Raw genomic sequence first — 26,627 nt, 5'->3', positions numbered from 1 at the left:
GTGTTATTACGGCAGTCATCATCATCATCATCATCATCATCATTTCCCTTTATCCAGCTGTAGCCAGGTAGGGGCAAATATGGTTCCTCTCCATTTTCTTCGGTCTTTCCACCACTCCTCCTCCAACACTGTGTCTCAGTCCAGGTTTCTTTCTTTAATGCTGCGTTGGATGGTATCCTTCCATTTCAATCGTGGTCGTCCACGGCCTCTCCTTCCTTGGATTTGCATTTCCATCACCTTTTTTGGCATTCTTTCATCGCTCATTCGCTTTATGTGCCCAAACCATCTTAGTCGGCTCTTCTCTATTCTATCATTCATTTTTTCCACTCCGATTTCTTCCCGGATTTTCTCATTCCTTATTTTGTCTCTTCTACTCTTCTGTATCATACTCCTCAAGAACTTCATTTCGGCTGCCTGTATTCGACTCTCATCCTTCTTTGTCATTGTCCAAGTTTCTGCTCCGTAAGTTGTTATGGGTACGTAATACATCTTGTACATAGTATCCTTTGCTTCCGTTGGCACATCTTTGTCCCATAACATGTTTCTTACACTATGATAGAAACAACTTCCAGCTTGAATCCTTTTACTAATCTCAGCATCCAGTCGAGCATTCTCCATTAATTCACTCCCCAGGTATTTAAACGTTTCCACTACTTCCAGGGGCTTGTCTGCAAGTCTAATCTGACCTTTCCCTTCTTTCTCCCCTCTAATCATAACAAGAGTTTTACTCTTTTCTACAATTATTTTCAATCCACATTCTTCGATCTTCCCATTCACCACATTCAACTGTTCTTGAACCTTCCTGTCGTCTTCTCACCAAATCACAATATAATCTGCAAATAACATCATGTTAATTTCTCTTCCTCCATATGCTGCTTTTGCTGTTCTCATGATGTCATCCATTACTATTGTAAACAGAACTGGTGATAGAACACTTCCCTGTCTCAGCCCACTAGTTATTTTGAACCAACTTGTCCTACCAACTTGTGTTTGCACACAACTACAACATTCCTTATACAATGCCATGATCACTTTTATTAATCCCTGTCCAATTCCTTTTTGCACCAGAATGTCCCAAACTTTCGTCCTGGGGACACTGTCATATGCCTTTTCAATGTCAATGAATGTCATCACCATATCTTTCCCGTACTCCCAATGCCTTTCCATTAGTTGTCTCATAATGAAAATGGGCTCTGTTGTTGACCTTCCACTTCTGAACCCAAACTGATTTTCCTGTATCTGATTCTCAGTAAACAAGGAAAATAATAATCTCTGGTAATGACAAAAGAATATTAGTTTTTAAGGTTTAGAACTAATATTGTCTAACCTATAATACGAGTACATAGGATTCTGGGGCAGAGTAATAGTAAAGTTGCCACACAACAATGGAATACTTACAGATTGTCCTCTCCTATCAATTTACTCCGGACTGTCCTGAATCTGGCTCTTATTTTAGAGTTGAGCAGGAAAACATCTTCACCCATTTGTGTTGCTGAGGGAGATGCCTGGAGGAAATAAACAAGTACTGTACAGTATTCAAGAACATACAATGGTAAAAGCTTATAAATGACGAGAAAAATATTTATAAAAAGGCTATTTTTATCATATACCTTACATTAGGGACAAAAAGGTAACTAACGAAAACAATAAATACGATGCCCTGTACGCGACCTGCATGTCTGTGAGGATGGGGCTCTACCTAAGATGAATTATAATGCTTAACACAGAACAAGCACGGAAGCCGCGAGCCAGAGGAATTAATCAAGGGAAGTTAAAATCCTCGACCCAACCATGAATAGAACTTCCCTGCTCAGATATCTTTCATTTCTTGGTTTTGTTGTAGTATAGCTTCTTCTGCTCTATTTAATTTCAATCCTTACTTAACCTTGATTTGTGGGCTTACTGTATCACCTTTTGGAAAGAATTTCTGCCATGCAGTAGTGTTTCAGGGATGCTGAACGTTTCAAGATCTTGTTAGACTTGTTCGTACCAGTGCTCTTGTTTCCTTAGCATCATCATAATCTGCCATTTAAGTCTCTAATCTTCATGGGCACCCTGCATTGTAAACAACTAAAATTGACCTCTGGTGAGGTGCAGTGCCATTTGGCAACAATCCTCTAGCTATACGGAAAGACCCAACACGTTCATGAAAGTGTCACTATCTTCACCTGAAGTATTTATTCTATGATAGGACAGTGTTACGGTTCTGTTAGCATCGACCAACTTCCGAGTAGGGCCCACTTCCACGTTACATCCTCGTGAATGGACAGAAGCATATTGTTATTTCAAGACCACCACTACCACCACAATAAATAATAATAATAATAATAATAATAATAATAATAATAATAATAATAATAATAACAACAACAATAATAATTGTTCCAGGGATTCTGTGGAACGCAGAGGTGAAAGAAAGTGTGGACATGAACGGGTGGATAGAGAAAAGATTAAATAGCAATTTAAAACTTTAAAATTTTGGAATATATTTCTTTCTTTCCTTTTCAAACTTCTACACTTTGCTAAGCAAATAACAACATCAGGTACACGGTCTAGCTCGTGCGCTTGAGTAACAATATTAGAAAAATCTTGAATAATCAGATAACAGCCATTTAACAACTTGAGCTTGAAGCTCCCTAGTTACAACACTAACAATCCACTGTCAAGGAGACGGAGCTCCCAATTTTTACATCATTAGAAAGAGCGTCTTTGCTCTACACAATTACTTCCTAGGAGGCTATCCTCCAAAATTACAAGTTCGAGGCCTCTTAAGGCACCTACCTACATTTGATGATGATGATGCTTGTTGTTTAAAGGGGCCTAACATCGAGGTCATCGGCCCCTAATAGTATGAAATGAAATGACAAACAAAAAGGTCAAAATCATCCACTGACCAAAATTAAAAAAATGTCATGAAGAATGAATGGATGGACATGAACCTCAAAAAAAAAAAAAAAAAAAAAAAAAAAAAAAAAAAAAAAAAAAAAAAAACAGTGGATCCGACTCAAAAAAGTACTACCGACCAAGGGACCGCTTATAAAGCACAATCTTGATGTCTAAAGGGGTCTAAAATCCAGGTCAAAGGCCACTCAGAATGGTACTTATTGCTAGTAAAGCAGAATCATGATATTTGTCAAGTTGGGGTACTAATCAAAAGTAGCGAAGACTCACGGTGTTCCACACATGATGGTACTACTCACAACTTTTGTACGTCGTACAGGTAATGCAGACCTATGGTGTTTCTCACACGATGCCGCTCATAGCCAACGCAAACCGACGATGCTCCTCACCTAGGTCTACTAGTCACGGGTGCCGGTATTCCCGTGGTGCTCCTCACATAGTGGGTACTAATCACAGGCAACGCAGACCCATGGTGTCGCTCATATAGTGGTACAACTCATGGACAACGCCCAGACCCGCGGTGTTGCTCACATGGGTACGACTCACGGGTACTGGAAACTCACAGGAGAACCAACTCATTGCTGCTACTAATCACAAACCTGTTTCGTACCTAATATAGTGGTACTACTCGCAAGTAAAGGCAACCCGTAGTGTTCCCAGCGTGATGGTACGAATCAAAAGTAGTTTCATGGTGCTAATTCAATCATCCCTTGGTCGCTCCTTTTAGTCGCCTCTCACGACAGGCAGGGGATACCGTGGGTGTAATTTTTGCCTGCATCCTCCCACCCACAGGGGGTAGAGAGAGAGAAAAAAGAAGAGGAAAGAGGGGATCCGTCACTTCGAAAAATGAAGTAACGGATGAAGAAAGGCAAGGGCCACGAAGGGCGTGAAAATGAAAAGACTCCCTAGGCCTCGAATGCTCTAATACCGTCGGGGTCGGAAAGGAACAAGAGTTGACCAAGGGAGGTCGGACAGGATAGACGAAAGTGAGGAGCCTGGCACAAGTAAGTGGAAGCAATGCCAAGACTCAGCTAAGGGCCCCGTGGTCGCCAATCCACACTCCCAAGTTGAGAGCCCCTTGGGCCCCTTGTAGTCTCCTCTTACGACAGGCAGGGGATACCGCAGGTGTATTCTACATGTGCGTCCCCCACCCGGAGGTGGTGCTACCTACATTTAACAAAACCAAGCAGTAAACACTGTCTTAATCGCTCAACAGTCTGATTTACCAAGACACAAAATTTAAAAAAAATAGAAGCTGATTTTAACAGGGGTAACAAGTACCCGTTCTACGTGGCCTTATTTAAAAACAAAAGGTTAAAGTTACTGGCTGAAAATCAACATGTTAGGAGGCGAACTCTTACACTCCTTTGGAATTCACCAGAACATCATTAAAACCCTAAATAGGGTCATGGCCCGAAGTTACAAAGGCTAAGCCTAAACTATGGAGGTGACTAGATGGAGAAAAAGCTTTAATTTACAAAATTAAGAGGTATATTTAAAAGTTACAAAATCAGAGTCACCTCAATATCAAGTTGAAAGGGAATACAAGAGGGTCCTCACTCTTTATTCCCTAAGTTCCGTTAAGTTCTTTAGACTAGCGAGAGAATTTACATTGATAAATAAAAGTTACATTACGAAAGAAATTTGAAACTTTCCCCTCGAGCTAGCGTTCAAAGACAATTACATGGTTAAACAGAGTCTGCCATTACCTTGAGCTGGTGGACCTCCCTTCCCCCTGCCTCCGTTACGAACACACACTAAACCTCTTGACTGGAACAATCACAAAGACAGTATGGCCTGAACGGTCCCAGCTTTTATAGTGGAGAGGAAGGTTCCAGATTTCTCTGGGCCGAAACTCTGACACACCCACAATTCCTATTGGTTATTTTAATAAATACCAAAAATATCTTATTGGCTGAAATATTAAGTTGGCAGGAAGAAATAGAAGAGTTTATAACTTTATAACACCAAAAATAATTTACAAACAATTCAGTTTTACCAACTAATGAACACTAAATTTATAATGAATTTTAATTGTCCATCCTCTCATCAGAGGGAGTACAAAGTTTTACAGCAGAAACCTCTGTCGAAGAACGTCCTAACTTCTTCCACTAGTAGTTTCTAGTTTACATTATAGATGGCCTTCTAAAAGGCGCTTATTTTAAATGAGCGGGCCGAGTGTACCTCTGGTATAATAATAATAATAATAATAATAATAATAATAATAATAATAATAATAATAATAATACAATAGTGTTAATAATCCAAACTCAAACCCTCAACTTTTAAAAAATGTGCATTTGAAAAACGCGAGCACGCTTCATTCTTGGTCCTCTCGATTCTGGTCGCAGTGTTGTGTGGCAGAGTGGGGATGGTTGAATTCCTGAATCCGCATTGAAGGAAAATTCAAAATGTTTTGAATTGACAGGCAAGCTGACAAAGACACAGTGTATGATATACTTTTAAATGAAGGCTGTGAGAGCCACAAATATCAAAAGACAAGATTTACATTCAACTGGCTCGCATGACTCCACGAATTATTATCAGACATCAAGGTCAAATATAATGATACACAGGAGACAGCAGCATACTTAAGACAAGAAAGTTTGTAAAAGTTCTCAAAGCAATGGAATAGAGGAACGTCCAACAGGAGTGGATGCCTCAATTTTACAAGACCATTTGTTTTCAGACAAAATATTTTTAATAAGTAGGCAATTGATAAATTTATTTTACTGAGACCAAAAATTGAAACACGAGGTGATTAATAACTTCCAAAAATTTGTATTTGTAATTTATTTGTAAGTCAAGATATGTAAAATAGTGATGTTAACAAGTCCTGGGAATGCTCGGTAGATTATACAGCCGCTCAAGAAGAGAACACACATGTTCTCAAAACATGTATGATGCTTAGCTAATGTAAGGTTGTAGTAAGTATTGACAAGGTGGACTGTAAGTTTTAAGTTGTTGCTAATGGAGACATTGAATTGTAACATAGTAGTCAGTACTCCTGGTATTACAACCAAGCAACACCTCTTCCCACTTCGTTTGTGGTGGTGGTGATTTTTGTTTTAAGAGGAAGTACAACTAGGTAATCATCCTCCTCTCTGAACAAATTAAGTGGAAAAGAAATTTAAGATTAGGCAAAATTATTTATTCAATGAAGGAATTTAGAAACGAAATACAAAGCAAAACAAAAAAGTATTGTATTAAGCCGAAAGGTTCACTAACATATCAAAAGGGAACAAGAGTTCCCTGAGTATCAGAACGGTTGCAATTTATATACCCTTGATTAATTCACTGTTGCACATAATGCAGATGACAAGATCAGCAGTAGTCGCGTCATCGGCTAATGTGTGTTTGAGCGTTTCCTGTAGGTTGAGGCTCCGTCTTAGGCCAGAGATATCAGCGCAATCTGTGAGGATGTGGGTTACGGTAAAGTCGGCACCACAAGAACACACTAGAGGGCCTTCCCTCTTTAGTAGATAGCAGTGAGTAGATTATCTATGACCCCTTCTCAGCCTACACAATACTACGGCCTCTCCACAGATACCGAAAATACATCTGCTCGTACTTTACATACATATTACAGGAGACTGACTTCTATCTCAGGATATTTCAGCACATTTCTCCAAAAGGACTGTCTATTTTGGGACACGCTTTCAAGTGCATCCTTCGCTTAAATACATTTTTGTTCTTTTAATAGATGTTGATTTTCCTTGCTGCCCCTCTATTTATTTTCTTCTACTGCCTAACGCACTGCTTATAATTTAAATTTCAAAGTATAACCCGTTCTTATGTGAGCTATGTTTCAACTATAGTGTTCCGCTAACTCAAATATTGGTGGAGAAAGGAACGTTAAACTACACTTCAATCCCTTTGTTGAGAACAGTACCATTATATATCTTGGTCTCAATCATAGAAATCTGCAAAGTTAACATATGTCGCTCTCATTATTTTATTTTCACTGTCATGTGAAATTCCAAGATTCTTTTCCTTTTGAATTTACCGCCCTGAAACTAGGGTAAGGCCAATACATACAGGAGGCCTATACTCACAAAAATACAGTATGTATGTAAAACGGGAGATCAGTACAAATCTAACAGTTTAGTGATAGAGACTACATCGTTCTATAAACTTACAGGTTCCGACTGCTCCAGTGGATCTCGTTTCACATATTCAGCAGATGGTGGCTTCAGCTCTTTCAACACCATAATATCACTGGGCGATGAGGGTGGTTTCTCTCCGTTCATTACATCATTGGTGAAAGCTTCCTTCTTGATTACTGGCTATAACAGTTACCAAAAAATTCAATCTTGACGGTACAGAAATGAATTAAATAGCATACCTACAAAAAAAAAAGTCGGGAGGTTATGTAGAAATATGTTGAAAAATAAGCCAATAAGAAACTTCCCTCTATTCAGCACGGGAAAAAATATATTTTTTACAATAGAACACCAACTTTGAATGAACACATCAAGCTATATTGCAATGATAACCAATTTCGTCAATTAAACTAACTCTTACATGGAAAGTAGCACTGTCTCTGGCTTTATCCCATGAATAAACATTTGATTCCACTTTATTTTAAAACTGCATTAACAATGAACACAATAACTGAACTTATTGAAGCCAAAATTATAAACCTCCTGAACAACACAACAATTTTTTTTTTTTTTTTTTGCTACTTGCTTTACGTCGCACCGACACAGACAGATCTTATGGCGACATGTGACAGGAAAGGCCTAGGAATGGGAAGGAAGCGGCCGTAGCCTTAATTAAAGTACAACCTCTGCATTTGCCTGGTGTGAAAATGTGTGAAACCACGGAAAACCATCTTCAGGGCTGCCGATAGTGGGGTTCGAACCCACTATCTCCTGGATGAGAACTCACAGCTGTGTGCCCTTAACCGCACGACTAACTCACAAGGTCATCGCAACAATCACGACCACAGCAAATAAAAGCACTATGCAATGTAAGAGGAAGAAAGAATATCAGATCTGAGTATCATGATACAGTAAAATGTCACTGCAACGAACGCCAGTTTAATGAAATGTTAAGAATAGGGAAATTACTTTTAGGTCCCTTTCCTTTTCCCTATTTAATGTGTATTAAAATATTTCATTGTAACAAATTTCTAACTTTCAGTATAACAAATTAAAATGTAGCGTTTTTGCTTATATTTTACATCTTTTTCCTTCGAAATATAATTGAAATTCATCTTGTTTTAATCACCAGGTATTTCGCACAACATGTCTCTATACAGCTAATACCAGACGGCACACACTATACAACACATAGGTGAAAATACACGATTACAAATCAGAGGAAGGTAAGCAAACACATCACAATTCTAATGAGCGGGTTGCTTACCCAACAGCATGAAGATTACGCTATCTTATTCACTTTTGGTGTAATGGTACTGAACATCATTATGTAGGATTAATTCCTTATACATAAAAAAATAATTAAAGCCAATTTTTCTATACTAATATTATAAAGAGGAAAAAATTGTATATTTGTAACGGATAGACTCAAAAACTACTGAACTGATTTTAAAAATTACTTCACCTATAGAAAGCTACATTGCCAGTGAGTAACATGGGCTGTATTTTATTTTCAAAACAATTCGAGGGATGGGGCAACAGGGGGAGTGGGGGATATATACTACCCCTGCTCTACGAATCGGATAAAGAAATGAACTGCCGTAACCATGGCAACTTCACCTCCAGTATTCTTACAGCAGCGAGATCATCTACAATATATCACAAAAACCTAACATGTTACAGACATGAAAACTGGTATTTGGAATCTCTTTTAAAAATAAATGAACACACTTTTTTGTGGAAAATACACTCAAGGGGGTGAAATAATTTTTAAAAAGCGGGTGAATTTTTAAAATGAGTTATCTTCTTCTACCGCTTTTCCCACACCTGTGAGGTTGTGGGTGCGAACTGTGTTGCACATGTGGATTTGAACCTCTGGATGCCCTTCCTGATGCCAACCACCTATGTAGGGATGTAATTACTATTGCGCATTCCTGTTGTGGTAAGTAATGTGGTGTGTTGAGTGAATATGAAGAGGAGAGTATTGGGACAAACACAAACAACCTGTCCTGGAGCCAGATGAATTAATCACACTCGGTTAAAATCTCCGACCCAGCCCAGAATAGAACCTGGAATCCTGTGAACTGAAGGCCTCAACGCTCATCACGCAGCCAAAGAGTGGGGCAGTTTTTAAAATGAATATAACTCATAAACTTAACGTGTTACAGACGTGAAAAATGGTTTTTGTAATCTCCTTTCAAATAAAGAAACCCTGGTTTTTTTTCGACTTAAAAGGGGATGGATTCTCACATGTAGAGTTCCATGTCGCATGTTCCAGACTTAGCTCTGTCAGTAGCCTGGTCATCTTAACCCCAAAAGGCAATGCCACAAACGTGGTTTGCAAAGAGGTTCCGAGGTAAATGAAATGCAATTTTTCGGTGAGTTTTTATACTTTAGGGATTTTCAGATAATATCTTAGTGCAGTACCGAGGAAATTTTTATCAACTTACGAAATCCTCACAAGCGAAACCATGGGTAACAGCTAGTAATGAATATTCCCAACTCAATTGTGAATGGCAGTAGGCAAGTAGACCTGCCGTTATTGTCACAACTCCGCAACTCACACTTTACTTTGGAAACAACGTATGTGGACCTCCCTATGCTGTTGTTTCCCGGATAACGCTAAGAGACATGGTATTTTAAAAAATCTTATTCACTGCATGTACAGTAATTTTTCTCGATGTCCGTATACAATATAGAATACCATAGCGAAGCGCGGGTAAATTTGCTAGTCTATTAATAAAAATATTTTCAAATTTTGGGGTACACGGATCGGATTACAGTATTTGCGTTTACAGGATACGGTTCAGGTAGCCATTTTCCATACATGTACCCGATTGGTCAAGCTGGATATCGATTCCAAAGTAACCAGTACATAAGAAGTAACGGTAACGCTATTGGCTGGGTAGGAACATCACATTTATAATCGACCAATGAATGTTACGGTTTCCCATCTCTACCTTCAGTACTGCATTTTGTTTATTCACATCTCATGACGTCTTTGTTGTTTATCTTTCGTTCATGAAGCAACGTGTGTGTATATTAGTGTGCCAGTTAACCCTTTTGCCAATATGGATCAAAAGAAAACAGCTTCCTTTAAAAGAAAAATGTGAAATACTTCAGGAAGTGGAGAAAGGAAAAAAAGGAGAAATAGTGAAGTATGCAATCAGCCCTTCAACACTATTTACTTTTCTAAAACAGAAAGGTAAGACAGAGCAGAATATTGATGCTGATGCCCTAGGCCCACAATGAAAGATGAGTCTTTTTGTTTATCCTACACATCTGACATCAAGACTGGCCCCTTGCATCAATGAGTAATGAAGTACAACTCCTCTGGTGAAGCTGGGACGTAAAAACAAGCCGGAAGACAGCTGAGAAGTAACAGAAAACAAAGAAATGAACTTGATAAAGATTACGAAGTGTTGTGATAGTACATATCACCCCCTCGCACTATATGTAGAAATGAGAGATGTTATTGTTAGTATTCGATTATTCATTCATTCAACTTCGCTAATCGGCCAACTAGGGACCACGATAAGCCTCACTTTACATTCTGGCATTTGTTCGTCTTTCGCTTGATCCACATCGTCTTCATTAGCTCACTGTGTTTAGCACGACGTTCTTCTGTCCATTTAGCAGCAGTTGCCCGTTTTTCGTCCCGGAAAGTCCCAAAAGTCTTGATGGCTGCTCTGAAAAGATTTCGGTCTTGTGCATCTTCTGCTTGTAGGCCCAGTTCTTTAAGATCTTTCTTGACATTAACGTACCATGGCATTGCCGTTTTTGGTTTTGCATCAAATATACTGAAGATACGTTTCGTCCATCGAGAGTCGATCATCCGTCGTATATGACCGTAGAAGCGAACTCTGCCTTTACGCATTGTGTCCGTGATCTTCTCTATCTTAGAGTATATTTCTTGCCTGGATTTTCTAATGTAGATGCCATTTTTGTAGTTTGGACCAAGTATGGTGTGTAAGATCTTTCTTTCTCTCCTCTCTAAATCTGCAAGCAAACATTTCTCGGACAGGATAAGGCATTCAGATGCATACAGTGATACTGGTTTGATGACAGTGGTTTGGAAAGTGACTTCCATTTTCTTGATTCTTGCTGCTATGGCCTCTTTGTCAAGTCCATTTTGCTGAATCCATTCCCCAAGGTATTTAAATTTACTAACACGGTTTATCATTCCATATTTGGTGTTTAGTTGTGCCGTATCATCTTTGATATTTGACATTACGTCTGTCTTTTGAAAGGAAATTTGTAAACCTGTTTGTTCTGCTACTTCCTTCAACACATTGATCTGTTCTGTTGCACTTTCGAAATTTTCTGCCATAAGGGCTATATCATCAGCGAACGCTAAGCAATCTATTTTCACTCCATTTTTCTTTGTCCCAATCCTTACGGGTTTGTAAAGGTTTCTTTCTTTTAATGTCTTTCGCCACTCCTGTATTACCTTCTCAAGTACGCAGTTGAACAAAAGAGGTGACAGCCCATCTCCCTGTCGAACGCTTATTATTATTATTATTATTATTATTATTATTATTATTATTATTATTATTATTATTTTTGTATATTTTGTCATTTATATTTGTAAGCTGGGAGATCTCCATATATGTAGTATGAGTAATTTGTTTTGAACAATGAGTGGGAAAACAATGCTTTAATAACTCTGGTAATTTCGATGAGTCATGTGTCTACCCCAGTGTTTGATGAGATGTACTTGTTGTCGTCGGGAAGTTCTATGAGTCATGTATATATCCCAGTCTGATGAGATGAGCTTGTTTTTGTACTAGGAAAGTTCTATGACTCATGTGAAACACCCCAGAGTGTGTTATTGCCTTGGGACACTGGAAGAAGTTCAGGGCATGGTCTTGACAAGAGGATCTACCATGATTGGCTGGCGAGGATCAATCTCGGCGTATCATGTGAGAGGAAGGGGAATGCTGGTGTCTATAAAGGTTGATCAAACAGCGGGAACCAGACACACACTGTACGGGGATGAAGTGGTGCTAACACGATACGGGAGTAAAACTGGATATACGGTACTGGAGTGACACTGCTGCACTATACTGGACTTCAAACGTTTGTGGAACGTAGTATTCTTATGTTTGTGAGAAGTGACTGACGTACAACTTAGTATTGTAACACTTGACGTGGTTTGGCATTATATGTTGGTGAAAGCTATCTCAGACTTTCCATAATTTATGTTCAGGATCGACAAGCGTGTGTTGCTCAGATGTATATATTTTTACAACAAGTGTTAAAGTCTGTGAACACAGTATTACGAGGTACAGTATCTGTGAGATGTTATAAGTGCCGATTATGAGAATCGGCAAGTCGTATTGATAGAGAGACAGTGAAGGGTTCTTATCTACATATATGTACATTGTTCAACGAACTAACTACACATGGTGGCTTAGTTCTTGCTTTCGTTTTTCCACTGTTTTCAATGATGATGTTGTAAATATGGAGTCTTCCAGCAATCTTTTGTTTGTGTATTATAAGTGTATTTTCGTGTGTTAATGAGGTGCTCATGTACGGATTTTATTGAGAATATAGTTAGATATTTTAGAATCAGTGGAGTTATTGATGAACCTAGGTGCAGTTCCTACCTATTTAGTCATTTTCAGAAGGATAGGTAAGGCCTGAAGCAGATGTACCAGTACGCAGCATTATGTACACGCCCTGGGATATAAAGAATGATCATGCTCTATCTAAATTGGAGGGATTCTGGTGAACTCTGGCGCCCATACTACAGACATTTCGATTAATTATGTTTATTAATTTAATTTATTTATTCATGTTATTTATTTTATTGGTATTTATTTATCAAGAAGCTACAGTGTGAAGATAAAGATTTCTTATTCTCTTTTGTTTCTTTTGCTCGTTATCATCTTGTCTTTCTCGTCGCCCTTAACCCATTCACCCCTGGCCATTTAAATCTCCCGTTGCCCAACAGACTTTGTGATTTCACTCTGTGCATTTAACTGGAAAACAATTCATATCTTCAGTAAATTTTATGATATTTTTATGAAATTAAAACTACAGTGATTTTGAACCTTTCATTTACGTACTTAGAGACATGTTACATAAATATATGAGGTATTATATTTTTATGAGAATTTTCTTTTTTTTAGGTTAGTAGCAAGAAAATACCAACAGTAGTCAAAAATTTGTGTTTGAACTGTACAATCTATGCAGCCAGACATTTCCGCTTACCTTATGAAAGAAACCTATACAGGGTGGTCGGGAACAACGTGAACCGGGTATACGAACATTAGAGGGTTGGTCATACTGATGAATAACTGGAAGAAAAAAAAAAAAGAAGGATATCTCGCACCATTGTCATTTTATCAGCTGCTGAAGGTAGCCAATTGGATCGCTTTGCAGGAGGCGACTTCAGATGGGATTTGTGAGGCAGTGTTATAAATCTTCACGTGGCTTATGACCTGCTTGAGAGCACCAATAGAAGAAATAACTTCTCCATGGCAGGGACTTGAACAAGGACCTCCCTGCAGACAGGCTCAGCCCATAGCAAGGACGCTACGGTGGCACTGGCTGAAACCCACAGTTAGTTAGTGTTTGATGATCATTTCTCGGTATGGCTCTCAACCTCCACATCAATATACACTGCCATCTGCTCTAAATCAATACCAGTTCTTCTCAGCCCCCGATAAGTCTTATCCAGCTTTCTTCTTATTCCACACGTTCCTCATCAGGACTGAAAATCTATCAGGATAGTCCCTCAATGAGTATTGATGCCTGCCCTCCTGGGAAGCAGGAAAAAGCTCATCAGGGCCCTTTTCTGTTTTCATGTTTGCCCTTCTATCCTCTTCTTATTGCTTCCTCTTCCCACACTGTCCTGTCATTGTGTTCACCCTAATATGTGTTCCTTTTCATGTTCCTATCTCTATATGAACTAAATTATGGTTTCACAGAACTTACCACACACTGATCCTGTTGCGTCATCTGCTTCACAAACATACCTTCTACGTTCTGGTCTATTGTTGGCAGAATATTCTCAGGCACCTGGAACAAACAACATTATGTGAGTAAGAGGTAGTGTCCACCAGAAGTGCCAGGTTAATTAAAGAATTTCCAGAAGTATTTTGAAGATCCATACTTTTAATTTTCAAGATAAGCAGGTAAATTGTTAATACAGTTAAACCTGCCTTATACGTAACTCTGTTCTACGTAATTCGTATTTGTACGTAATTTCCTTTAGGTCCCGGCAAAATATAATTTAAGAGCGTGTTAAATAAACCTTATTTATACGTAATCCGTTTATACGTAATTCGCTGTTATACATTTTTAGTGTCAGTGAAATAAAACTGAGTTTTGCGTAATTGTAATGAGAATGCGCTTTTTAAAAAGAAACTACTTTATTTACGAAGTTTCCTCTTTGTCAGCGAAAGCGGAAGTAGAGCGATCGGGTTTCGGTGCTGAAACAGAACACAGAGTTTCGCCGAGTGACTATGTTGACCCTTATTTACTAGCGGCTTAACAAAGGCGAGTCCTCTTAGCTCCTCCTCTACCTTTGTCGTTTTTGACACGCCGCCAAAGATTAAGATACATTACAAGCAAAGCGAGCGGTTTCGGTGCGGAAACAAAAGAAAATGCAGTAAATTTGTTTGAATATGAGAATGTCTTTCATGGGAACAACGGAGAAGTAAAATGTCCACGGTGCCAGTATCTAGTGTTTACTGTTGAAAAGCAGTTTTGTCATTCAGTTGCTTTCGATTAGCCACGCAGAACTGGAAAAGGATACGTTATACGAGAAGTGGACGCTAATCCACACAAAACAAAAACTGAAATTGCTTCAGACTTAGGGATTGCTTATTCCACGCTATGTACAGTCATCAGTAAAAGAAACGCTATTTTGGATGAGTTAGTAAAACTGGGTTCAAAATCAGCAAAGCACAGCCGTCAGCAAGAAGGATGGTACGTAGATTTGGAGAAAGTACTTTTCACATTGTTCCAGCAAAAGCGGGCCGCAGCTCTACCAATTAGTAGAGATATGCTGAAGGCAAAGGCGATAGATTTAGCTAAAATAATGAGTATCACTGCTGCTTTGAAGGCTTCATCAGGATGTTTGCAAGGATTTAAAGAAGAGATGGAAAGAAGAGGTTCTGCCGGATATCGTAAGCGATTATCAGCCTCCAAGCATCTACAACTGTAATGAGACCGGCCTATTCTACAATCTCCTTCCTAATAAAACATTAGCTGAAAAAGGTGACTTATGCCATGGAGGGAAGAAAAGTAAAATTCGTGTAACAGTACTTGTCGTCACCAATGCAGATGGATCTGACAAACTTCCTCCACCTGTGATAGGAAAATCGAAGAATCCGAGGTATTTTAACGGTACGAAAACAAAACCTAAGGAATATGAATCCAATGGGACAGTGGTTCAAAAAACTGGACATTAAAAGGAAAAAGAAACAGAAAAGATCCTTCTTCTTATGGATCGTTGTGCAGCACATCCACCTCAAATCGTTCTGGATAACGTCCGAATGTAATTTTTCCCTCCTAACTGTACCAGTGTTCTACAACCGCTTGATTTGGGCATCATTGCAAATTTCAAAGTGCATTATAGAAAAATGTTGGTTCAACATTTAATAACACTGAGTGATGCAGGAAATGAACCTCTCTCCATTAAATTGCTGCAAGCCATGGACTTCATTTCGGCTGGCTGGAAGCAGGTGTCATCCTCCACAATCAGCAACTGTTTCCGCAAAGCTGATTTCTTACTAGAAGAGGCTGCCTCTAGTGATGATTATGGGGATGAAGTTTTCCCTGGCAATGAGCTAACGCTACCGGAGGGTGTAGAATTTGATACTTTTGTGCATTTCGATGACAATCTGTCTGTATGTGGAGAACTACCGGATGAAGAGATTAATGCTGATGTATGCCAACAACGCGGATGGACCAGCTACAAGCGATAGTGACAACGGAGATGGAGATAATGACTTGAATATTGACACCTGAACTGAGTGAAGTGTTAAGTGCAATCGAAGTGCGCAGGCGTTACATCAGTGCGAAAAGTTATAGTGAAAATGCTTTGAATTCATTACAAAGTTTGCCAAAGGAGGTCTTTACTCTTAAAGCAAGGAAAGTGAAACAAGCCGAACCATCTGATTTCTTTAAGGCTGGGCCAAGTTCGAAATAATATTTTCTTTCTTAACGTATTTATTATTTGCAAGGGTTTACACATGTAGGTCTATTCCATTGGTTTTTCAGTAAATTTGTGATGTATTGCGTAAGTCTGACTTCTAAGTAATTCTGAGTTACAAGTAGGTTTTTTCTTTTCCCCTTGATATACGTACAAGTCAGGTTCAACTGTAGCTTCTTTTTTTAACCAGAAGATAGATACACTACAATGCCATTAATGACGGGACATCTATAGATACTGCCTTTTGCCACTGTTACAGCTTCTACTCTTCTTGGAAGACTTTCCACAAAAAAATGTCCATTCCTTCTGCAACATGGCAAAAGCCGTTTTGGGGCAGTCTGTTCTGGCTGTCAACTGGCGGTGTAACTCAGTTGGATTTAGATCCGCGCGGGCCATTCAATTTCATTCACTCCCATTCTGATAAACCACTTAGTTATTGCTTCATAACGGTGGATATTCAGGTTGAAAATAGAAGTGCCTAGGTCCAAATTGTTCCCACAAAGTGGATAGCACAGAACAGTCCAGTACTATATGACAGGCTTCAGCTTTCATGTTCTGGAAGAACCAAAGCCACTGGATCAAGCCCAAACTGCACCATAAAGCTTCTTCTGTCAAATTATGCAGTGTGAATAAAGCACTAAGTAAGGAATGCTCACCAGGCATTGGTGGTGGTGATGATGATGATGATGATGATGATGATGATGCTTCTTGTTTAAACGGGCCTTACATCCAGACCTAGGTCATCAGCCCCTAATGGTACGAGGTGGAACGAAATGTAATAATAATTAAAATTTTAAAATGAATCCACTGACTAGAATTTAAAACAAATGATGATGGAAAATGATTATGAATTTAAAATAATCAGTGGCTATAATTTGCAATGTCTTATTTTCTTATAGAATGATAGAAAAAATAGATTATGATAGAATAAGGCAATGCTTTAAAGCGCAATCATATATATATTTCAACTTAAAAGTTACAAAAAAATAAATTAAAATACGGAAAATAAACTAAGACAGATTCATCAAAATAAAATGTAGTTAACAATAAAATTAAGTTAAAAGCAAGTAAAAAACTCACTTTTATACATGATTTAAAAAAAGCCACTATCACTCATAAAACGGATGACGGAGTCTGCTGACTACTCGTCATCTCGTAGGATGAGGGAGAGAAGTTTTAGACTATGGCGCAGATTGGCCAGGTCCACACACTCCGTTAGGATGTGTACCACCGTAAGATGACCGCTGCAAGTACACAATGTGGGGGGGGGGCTTTCTCCCTTCAGTAAGTAGGAGTGTGTTGATATACCGTGGCCGATTCAAAGACGGCATAATATCACTGCATCTTTCTGAGAAATCTGAAGGGAAGTCTTCCATACCTTCATAGTAGCCTGCCACTCCATCTCCCAATAGGACATTACCAAAGGTCTCAGCTGAGAATGAATATCACTGGCCAGAACCTGTGACTGCCTCCTTGGCAGCTATCTCGTTTCCTTCTACACCTATGTGACTTGGGAGTCAAAAGAACATGGATCTGCTGTACCAGACGGTGTCGAAGGAAACATATATCAGGAGATTGTAGAGAGCTCAAGGAGTCGGTACACAGTAGGAAGTGCCGGCGTTCACTGGACAGCACGTAATGCAGAGCTTCAAGGATAGCTTATAGCGCTGCTGTATACACACAACAGGTTTCCACTAGAGGAAAAAAGAAACCTGTTACTATTGACAACGAACACACAGCCACACCAGGCATTCACTAGGTCCATACAAGTCCACTGGACTGCCACAATTCATAGCGTGACTTGTCACTTCATACAGTCCACTGTTCTAGGAGCCCACAGACATGTTTTGCACCACAGTTATTGGCAGTTTATGTTCTGCAGCTCGCCCATGGAATACAAGTACAAACAACAACTGACAAATGAAAAGTACTGGCATCAATTCCAAATGTCAATTGAAAGCCTGCAGCCATAGTTTCTAATGAAGTTTGCTGGTTTGACCTTACCATACTTCAAAAGACATCAAGGGTCCCTATCTTTTAAATGTTTTGGCTTCCTTGGTCAAGGTGATGGTTTTATAACTCCCTTACATTTCTGTTTCACCACTATATCAATCACTGTTGAACATGGTACCGAAACTTGCTGAAAATCTAACAAGTGAAATGACTGAATCGATAGGCACCAATAATCCAGCCTCTTGGAGCTTCACTGAGCTTTCCATTGTACATTAATTTTGACCCAAGTAGCCACTGCGATTTCCATTACAACACTGATAAAATCTATTAGAATGTACTTCAAGAGGATGAGTCTCATAAATGCTACTATGTTATCAACTCTTTTCTTCTTTCAAACATAGGTTTATTTGTCTTTCTTTTTCTCTTTCTTTTGGACATCATAGCTGTCTAACCAGATCTGTGTTGTAAACAAAACCAACTTTAATGGACTGTATTTCTTATTGTCCGAACATTGAGAGGTCCCGAGGGTAGCAGGTAGCGACCCTCTTCGGAGACAGCCCTACCCAGGAGTGACCCCTGCCTATGTGAATTCCAGGGCACACTGACCTGGTGTGTACCATCTGGTATGGGTCCCAGCTCAGGGTTACGAGTGAAGACCTCAACGGCATCTACGGCAGAGAAGGTGGACTTTGGTATGGTGGAGATGGCGGAAGGGGCAAACTGTAGCGTCTGTACTCCAGAGGAGCGGCTACGAAAGGTGTCTGACACCATGTTAGGGGGGCCTAATTTTGAACCTGGTAGTAGGTATAAAATGCCTTTAGGTGTGGCGAGCCCATCGTAACAATAGCCTATATGGATAAAGCAGATATGGTGCCTTGGAAAATGTTCAGGCGTCCCCTACCGAAGAAAGTGGAGAGGAACCATGTTTGCCCCTACCCGTCTACAGCTGGATAAAGGAAAATGATGATGATGATGATGATGATCGAGAGGTCACTTTGATGAGATAAATTACAATATTTAAACTACAATTATGAACTTCAAGATACATCACCTGGATGTAATATTAACTGGATAAACTGAAATTTTAACTACTGTCATTCATAAGAAGAGACTACTGTATTTTAACACAGAATGTTACATTAGATTTTAAGACTAGGTTTCATAGTAGTTTTATTGTATATAATTTGTCGATGTCTTTATCAGTTTTAAGGTTAAGTGGCTGAAGATGACCTTATTGTTAGGTCAAAAGTAGCCCCACAAGGTTGTGATGTTCATATAATTACATCAATAAAAGTGTACTGAATAGAGGGACCATCCTTTAGTGTAGGTAGTAGGAGTACTGCTTCTTTTGTTGCTTCGTTCTATACGAAAGTGATTCTGGTCGCACAACATGGATAGAAGGTCATGAATCTGCTGTACCAGTGAGTGTTGTGGTAAATAGGTATCAACAGACTGCAGGGAATTTAATGAGTCGATACACGTTAGAAAACTGTTCCATTTGTGATTCAGCGCAAACTGCAGAACTTCTAACATGGGGAAGAGCTCCGTAGCATACATGCTGCAGCCACTATTAAGCGAGCTCTTGGTTCTGACATAATGGGAAATGAACGAGCATCCAATATTCTCTGCTATCTTAGAACCGTCCGTGAAGACAAGTTTCCAGATAGTGGTGAACAAGGTCCCGGAAATACCTTCAATGAACAAAGCCATCTCTATTCACCTTAGGTCCACAGAGTAAATTTAGCGGTACATCCGGTCGCGGAAGTAGGTACAGACTTACCTTGCCAGAGTTCCACTCAAATTAACCACCAATAGCCACTTCCAACTCATGGCACAAGCTATCAATTCGAATCTCAACCAGTGCCTATCTATTTGAAGACGGCAGTGTACAGGGAAAAAAAAAAAAAAAAGTATATATATGGAGACTGCCCTTGTCCTTTTGTGTTTTCATATTTGTCCTTGGCTCCCTTTCTACTGTCCCTTCTTCTAATGCCTTGCATTGTGTTTATCTTATAATGTGTTCCTATCTTCCTACATATGACTTCATATGACGACAACTTATTTTTTCAGAATTTCACGTGAAAAATAATCCGTCATCTTCCATTCGCGATGTAACAGTAATGAACACAACTGACAGCTACCACAGTAACCAAGCTGCTTCCATTCACACACCCCCCCCCGTGTGAATAAAACTCGACCTGCAAAGTCTGCATCTTTATTATACATCGCTAACTGCAGTCAACTGCACAGTGCCTCTGTGTAACATCAATGGTTCTTGGAAAATAGCCAAGATTGAATGACATTCTACTAGCCTCTACAAACACTTTTCTGAAATCCGCAGAATGGCATCCAAACATTAGGCCTACTCTTTTGAGCTAATTGCAAGATCGACCATAATATACCGTATTTCCGAGCCCCAGCTGCACGGGAAATGTCATTTGAATTGAAACAGCAAGGATGCGACCCTTAAAATTCTTAGAAAGACCATGACTACTCAGTGACAGGGTTATAACACATTTCCTGTACCAGACGCTTAGAAAAAGTAACCGTTTTATAGACAGCAGAAATATTTTCGCGATGGATTGTCGTATTGTAGACACACGTGGAACAGGTATTGCAAACTTTCAATGGGTTCTCGGAGATATTACTATGCCAATTTTAAGTTAATGGTTATTAAACGCATGGAAATGAAGAAGAATTGGGCAGCCACAAGAAAATATGGCATAACTAAAGGCAATGTTCGGCGCTAGCGTGAGCCTAAGATAGCTTTAACACGTTCAGTACCTGCTTCTGAGCGGGACACTTGAATGCCTGGACCAGCCATTTTCATGTCCGGCCCTCTTGACGTGCATCACTTAATACAATTTACAATTACTCCTAAACTATAAATGTTAGAAAAATGATACTTTGTGCTTACCTCTAGTAAATATTTAGGGTGTGATATCTGGTGTCACAGGTTCCAAAATACGTCTAATTTTACACAGCCAATCTGTATTTTCGGCATAATGATTACTGTCACCGAAGTGAAGAAATGAAAGAATATGAAGGAAGCGTGTTCAGAACATTGTATTAGAAAATATCGGAGTAAGAAAAACAGGGTTTTCGGTCCAGTACATTTTTATATCAGGATTTTGGACTGTTTCCACGTTTGCAAGATCGATTTCTTTGTGAAAGGCCGGGGCACCGCACTTATCACTTGACTCGCATATAGATTGGTCTGCTCACACACATACTGATAAAATTCGTCATTCATGAAAATGCTCATGTAACTCAAAATATCCTGCTTATTTTCTATTTGAACGTTTATAGCTGAATTCTCTGTAAATGGTGGAACGGGTGGACAATAACTAGGATGATATGCATCAGGCACTTCACTTTCTCTATAGGCCTATCGGATTCGGGAATCGGAATTTCCTCGTCACTCTCACTTTCACTATTTGAGTATTTCAGGAATAAGTTCATCACAAGAATCATTGTGAACAATATCTAATAATTAATCTTCCGTAAGAAATTTTGTTTTATAAGCCATTATACTAAACTCGGCAAGAACGACACGCACTGCATTGGAACCTTAAGTACCGTCTTGACGCGCGAGGAAGTGCTGAGATATTCCCGCTAAAACAGCTAAGATAAACATGAGCCCACTCAACACGAGGGTTATCTCAAAAAGGTCAACCAACTTCCTGCTACAACCAGTAACGCTGACTAAGGTGTAAGAATGCATAGATGATGAATATAAACAGCATTGCTTTGTGTGGAACATTAAACGTCTTACGTCGTCCACGGCCCGCAGCATAGGAGCAAGCTTAAACGTCTTACGCCATCCACGGTCCGCAATGAGTTAAAAAAGAATACCGTACAAAAATCCATTCCGTGGTCCTCCACAAGGACATTTTACAGAAGTCGAAGAGGAAATTGTAAGGTATGTGCATGAAGGGCAGAATGGCCATATCACTGCGCACAAAACTCGTTGACGTCTGCATGGTTATTATACTGTACATCGCTAGCTGCAGTGAGCAAGACATGCGTCAAGCGGCAGCCAGTTTACCTGATGCTTAGTAAGAGTTTTACAGACAACAGGAATACTTGTGTGACGGATTGTTATATTGTAGACACACGTGGAACAAGTAGTTCTAACAAATTTTCAATGGGTTCTCTTTGATATTATGATGCCAATTTTAAATTAATAGTTAAACACGCAGAAATAAAGAATAATTGTGCAGCCACAAGAAAATACGGCATAACTAAGCCAATGTTCGGCGTTGGCGTGAAGACAAAGGTAGGAAGATAGGAAACTTAAAAGGGTCCACCTTTTCAATACAAATAAATGTTATAGTTTATTTACAACATATATTTACACTTGGAACTAGTTTCAATGCTGTTTGGCGTCATCTTCAGCCAAAATGTGGGAAATAGGCTAGCATGTAGACATTTATATTACAAGGTGTTACATTAGTGTGATTAAATGAGAGAACATGAAGACGCGAAGTACAATGTCAGTTTCAAAGTGGTCATGAAGGGTGAGTCAAAATTGTATAAACATGAGATAACATAATCACTTAAACAATAAAACATATAAACATATAAACTGTAACAAAACCATGCAGAAGTACGAGATGATTGGCATTGGAGATTTAAATTATTTCAGACACTCTTCCATTGAATGTTGCCTGCCGCGAGTGTAGTACAAAACATAGGTTATATTTCAATAAACACAATCTTCTCAAAAATGTACATAACATTATAAAAAATATTTGGGTTGAGGTGAAATTTGGCAGTTAGGGATTGAAATCACTTATTCAATAAGCGCCAATTCAAAAAACAGCTGTAAAGGGTGAGACAAGAATTGCACAAGCGTGAGTTTGGATTCGATAAATGCAAACACCACATGAGACACACTCAAAAATGTAGGTTCGTAATGGATTTGGCACAAAAGGTCTGCGTTCAATCATTCGTTGAATGGCACCGGTGCGAGTGTAGTTCAAATGTGAGTTAGGATTTAACAGCCTCATAGAATTGCACGTGACATCTGAACTTATGTTGCGAGATGGACTTGGCAGTGAAGGTTCGAATTGTAGATATTCAGTAATGTCAATTCAAAACAGTCCATGAAAGGTGAGTGCAAAAGCTATAATTCATACAAGGACTCATAAAAATCATTTACAAACAAGATGGTTTGGCTATGGGTTCACCAGCCTCAGGAATTTTAGCAGAGATCTACCTTGATTTCCTAAAGCACACCGCCATCGACAATAACATCAAATTTGCTAATATCCAATTCTGGGCTAGGTACATAGATGATACATTTATAATCCTAGATGAACGCTCCATAGACGCGCCATCCACCCTCAAAAACCTTAATAACATTGATCATGACATTAAATTTACCTTAGAATCAGATAAACAACTCCATCAACTTTCTACACCTAACAATCAATAGGCACCCCTCTTTGTTCACATATAGTATCTATAAAGCCCACTCAAACGGCCACTACTATAACAAATGACTCACTACATCCCCAAACACACAAAGCGGCTACATATAATAGCTTAGTAGACCGAGCATTCAAGATCCCGATGTCCAGAAAAAACTTCAATAAAGAACTGAACACCATTCGCTCCATAGCAAGATTTAATGGATATAATGAAACCTTTATTGAAAGAATAATCAATAAATTCAGACACCGCCCAAAAACCACCCTAATAAAAGACAATACTAGCACTGCCATATTTTCTACATTTACCTTCAATAAAGAAATTTACAACGTCACTAACGTTCTTAAAAAACACAATGTTAAAATAGCCTTTCGTACTAACAATAGAAGCACAGAGATCCTACACAACTCTTCATCAATAAATAAAAGTAGTCCTTTTTCTAAATCAGGTGTATATAGGTTTTCTTGCCAAGACTGCAAAAGTTCTTACCTAGGGCAAACAGGACGCAGTTTTAAAATCAGATATGCAGAACATGTCAATGCCATAAAACACAACCGTTTTTTGTGGTCGGCCTACATATAAAAGAATTCAAGCACAACTTTACTGAAATAAATCAAGATCTTGAGGTATTAGAAATTCTAAACAAAGATTCTTTCCTAGACGTCACTGAAAACCTATATATTCATTTAGACCAATATTTCAATCCAAACCTAAACTTAAATGATATCTCAGAGAAACCAAAGATCCTATTCGACTTTCTCATTGAATTTTTCAAAAACATTAATATCCCGAAAAACAGATCTGTCTTTCACATTATGCATAATACTTTGTCACGCCACACACTTTCACCACATCACCCTCCATATTTCCCCTCCTTCCACTCCTCCTCCCCTACCGCTCCTTCCCTCTCCCCTCCTAATCCAACAATGGCCGCTCCCCAGACCTAAACTTTCCAATACGCTCTGTTCCTCTTCATCTCACGCCATAGCTTTACCGCCTTAGGTCCCGCAATAAACATCATAGAAACCTGCCCCCACCCTACACGTACGCTGCAACAATACACCACAAATACTGGCACATTCAACCTCTAAGCTCTCAGAGGAACGTCTTCCTTAATTCCAATTTTATATCTATTGTCGAGCTGAATATGTTTACTACACCCTCAACAAAGTGATTCTTTATCTACCATGTTCATCTCACACTTGGATTCAAATATGCATTGTACCAGTTTGGATATGTTGAACACTGTCTCATACTTACGCTGCGCTTGACTTATATGGCACCTGACGAAGAAACCTACAAATTTTAATTATTTAACTGCCAATTTCACCGTGTACCACGAAAAGTTGAATATGTTATTTGTATTTGAATATTTTATTTTATGAGTCCTTGTATGAATTATAGCTTTTGCACTCACCTTTCATGGACTGTTTTGAATTGACATTACTGAATATCTACAATTCGAACCTTCACTGCCAAGTCCATCTCGCAACATAAGTTCAGATGTCACGTGCAATTCTATGAGGCTGTTAAATCCTAACTCACATTTGAACTACACTCGCACCGGTGCCATTCAACGAATGATTGAACGCAGACCTTTTGTGCCAAATCCATTACGAACCTACATTTTTGAGTGTGTCTCATGTGGTGTTTGCATTTATCGAATCCAAACTCACGCTTGTGCAATTCTTGTCTCACCCTTTACAGCTGTTTTTTGAATTGGCGCTTATTGAATAAGTGATTTCAATCCCTAACTGCCAAATTTCACCTCAACCCAAATATTTTTTATAATGTTATGTACATTTTTGAGAAGATTGTGTTTATTGAAATATAACCTATGTTTTGTACTACACTCGCGGCAGGCAACATTCAATGGAAGAGTGTCTGAAATAATTTAAATCTCCAATGCCAATCATCTCGTACTTCTGCATGGTTTTGTTACAGTTTATATGTTTATATGTTTTATTGTTTAAGTGATTATGTTATCTCATGTTTATACAATTTTGACTCACCCTTCATGACCACTTTGAAACTGACATTGTACTTCGCGTCTTCATGTTCTCTCATTTAATCACACTAATGTAACACCTTGTAATATAAATGTCTACATGCTAGCCTATTTCCCACATTTTGGCTGAAGATGACGCCAAACAGCGTCGAAACTAGTTCCAAGTGTAAATATATGTTGTAAATAAACTACCGTATTTCACGGCATAATCGTCGCACTTTTTATACCAAAATTTTCGAAAAAAATTGTAGGGTGCGACCATTATACGATGAATATTTAATACCAGTATTTGTATTACTCAAAAAATGTATTTATAACTAAATTGTATTTGATACAAATTTAAGATGCACGTAATACTCGCGTTTATACATTAAAATAGTCTAAAACAAAATTCATAATTTTTCGCAACAATTCGGCGAACGTTTTTCCAACCTGAAAATAAAAATGAACGTATTAAGTTAATTTGTCATTAATTTGAGTATTAAAGTTAAAATATTACACTTGCAAAAAATTATCGCTTTGTTGTGAAATGCGGACTTACCGGTACGCAATTTATTCCAAATCTTCGGTGTCGCTATCGCAGGTTTCGCTATCTGATGCGCCGTCCTCGCCTCTGTTAATACCAGTATCAGATTCTTCGTCTCCCTGCCACACTGCGTCATCTTCGGAACCGTGTAGTGCATTCGAAATCCCAGTCCTTTTGAAGCTCTTGGAGACTAGTTCAGGTGGTATAAGATCCCAACTCTTCTTCACCCACGAGCATAACAAGTCCAAGGGTGGACGCCTGATATTTCCGGCGGGCGTCAATTGCTGATCGCCGCTCATCATCCACTCGTTGTAAAATCGACGTAAGTGGTCTTTAAAGGGTTTATTAACACATACGTCTAGTGGCTGCAAAGCAGATGTTAGGCCACCAGGAATGACTATCTGTCGTGTCTTATTTGTAGTGAGAATTTGCTTCAATTCGTTCACGAGGTGACCTCGGAAACTAAAACAAGCAGAGCTGGTTGTTTTAGCAGTGCACCAGGTCTTCTATTCCACACAGTTTTAACCCAGTCCA

The 26,627-nt window shown here is 38.9% G+C and overlaps 1 protein-coding gene across 4 annotated transcripts in view; it reads right to left on the bottom strand.

Moving 5' to 3' along the window:
* Positions 1–26,627, bottom strand: part of LOC136884297 (uncharacterized) — a 75,179-nt gene that overhangs the window by 24,960 nt on the left and 23,592 nt on the right. For all 4 annotated transcript variants that reach the window (XR_010861342.2, XM_067156367.2, XM_067156368.2 and 1 more), the window contains exons 5-7: positions 13,947–14,030; positions 7,041–7,187; positions 1,399–1,505 (exon numbers count right to left, since the gene is read on the bottom strand). Coding sequence is in view for 3 of the 4 variants with exons in the window: in XM_067156367.2 (XP_067012468.2) it covers positions 1,399–1,505; positions 7,041–7,187; positions 13,947–14,030 (338 nt within the window). In the remaining variant the exon portion in view is untranslated. The remainder of the gene's footprint in view (positions 1–1,398; positions 1,506–7,040; positions 7,188–13,946; positions 14,031–26,627) is intronic.

The sequence above is a fragment of the Anabrus simplex genome, chromosome 12 (assembly GCF_040414725.1).
Source record: "Anabrus simplex isolate iqAnaSimp1 chromosome 12, ASM4041472v1, whole genome shotgun sequence".
NCBI classification, from domain to species: domain Eukaryota; kingdom Metazoa; phylum Arthropoda; class Insecta; order Orthoptera; family Tettigoniidae; genus Anabrus; species Anabrus simplex.
Note: the sequence above shows the minus strand (reverse complement) of the source record. Positions and strands in the feature narration are given on the sequence as shown.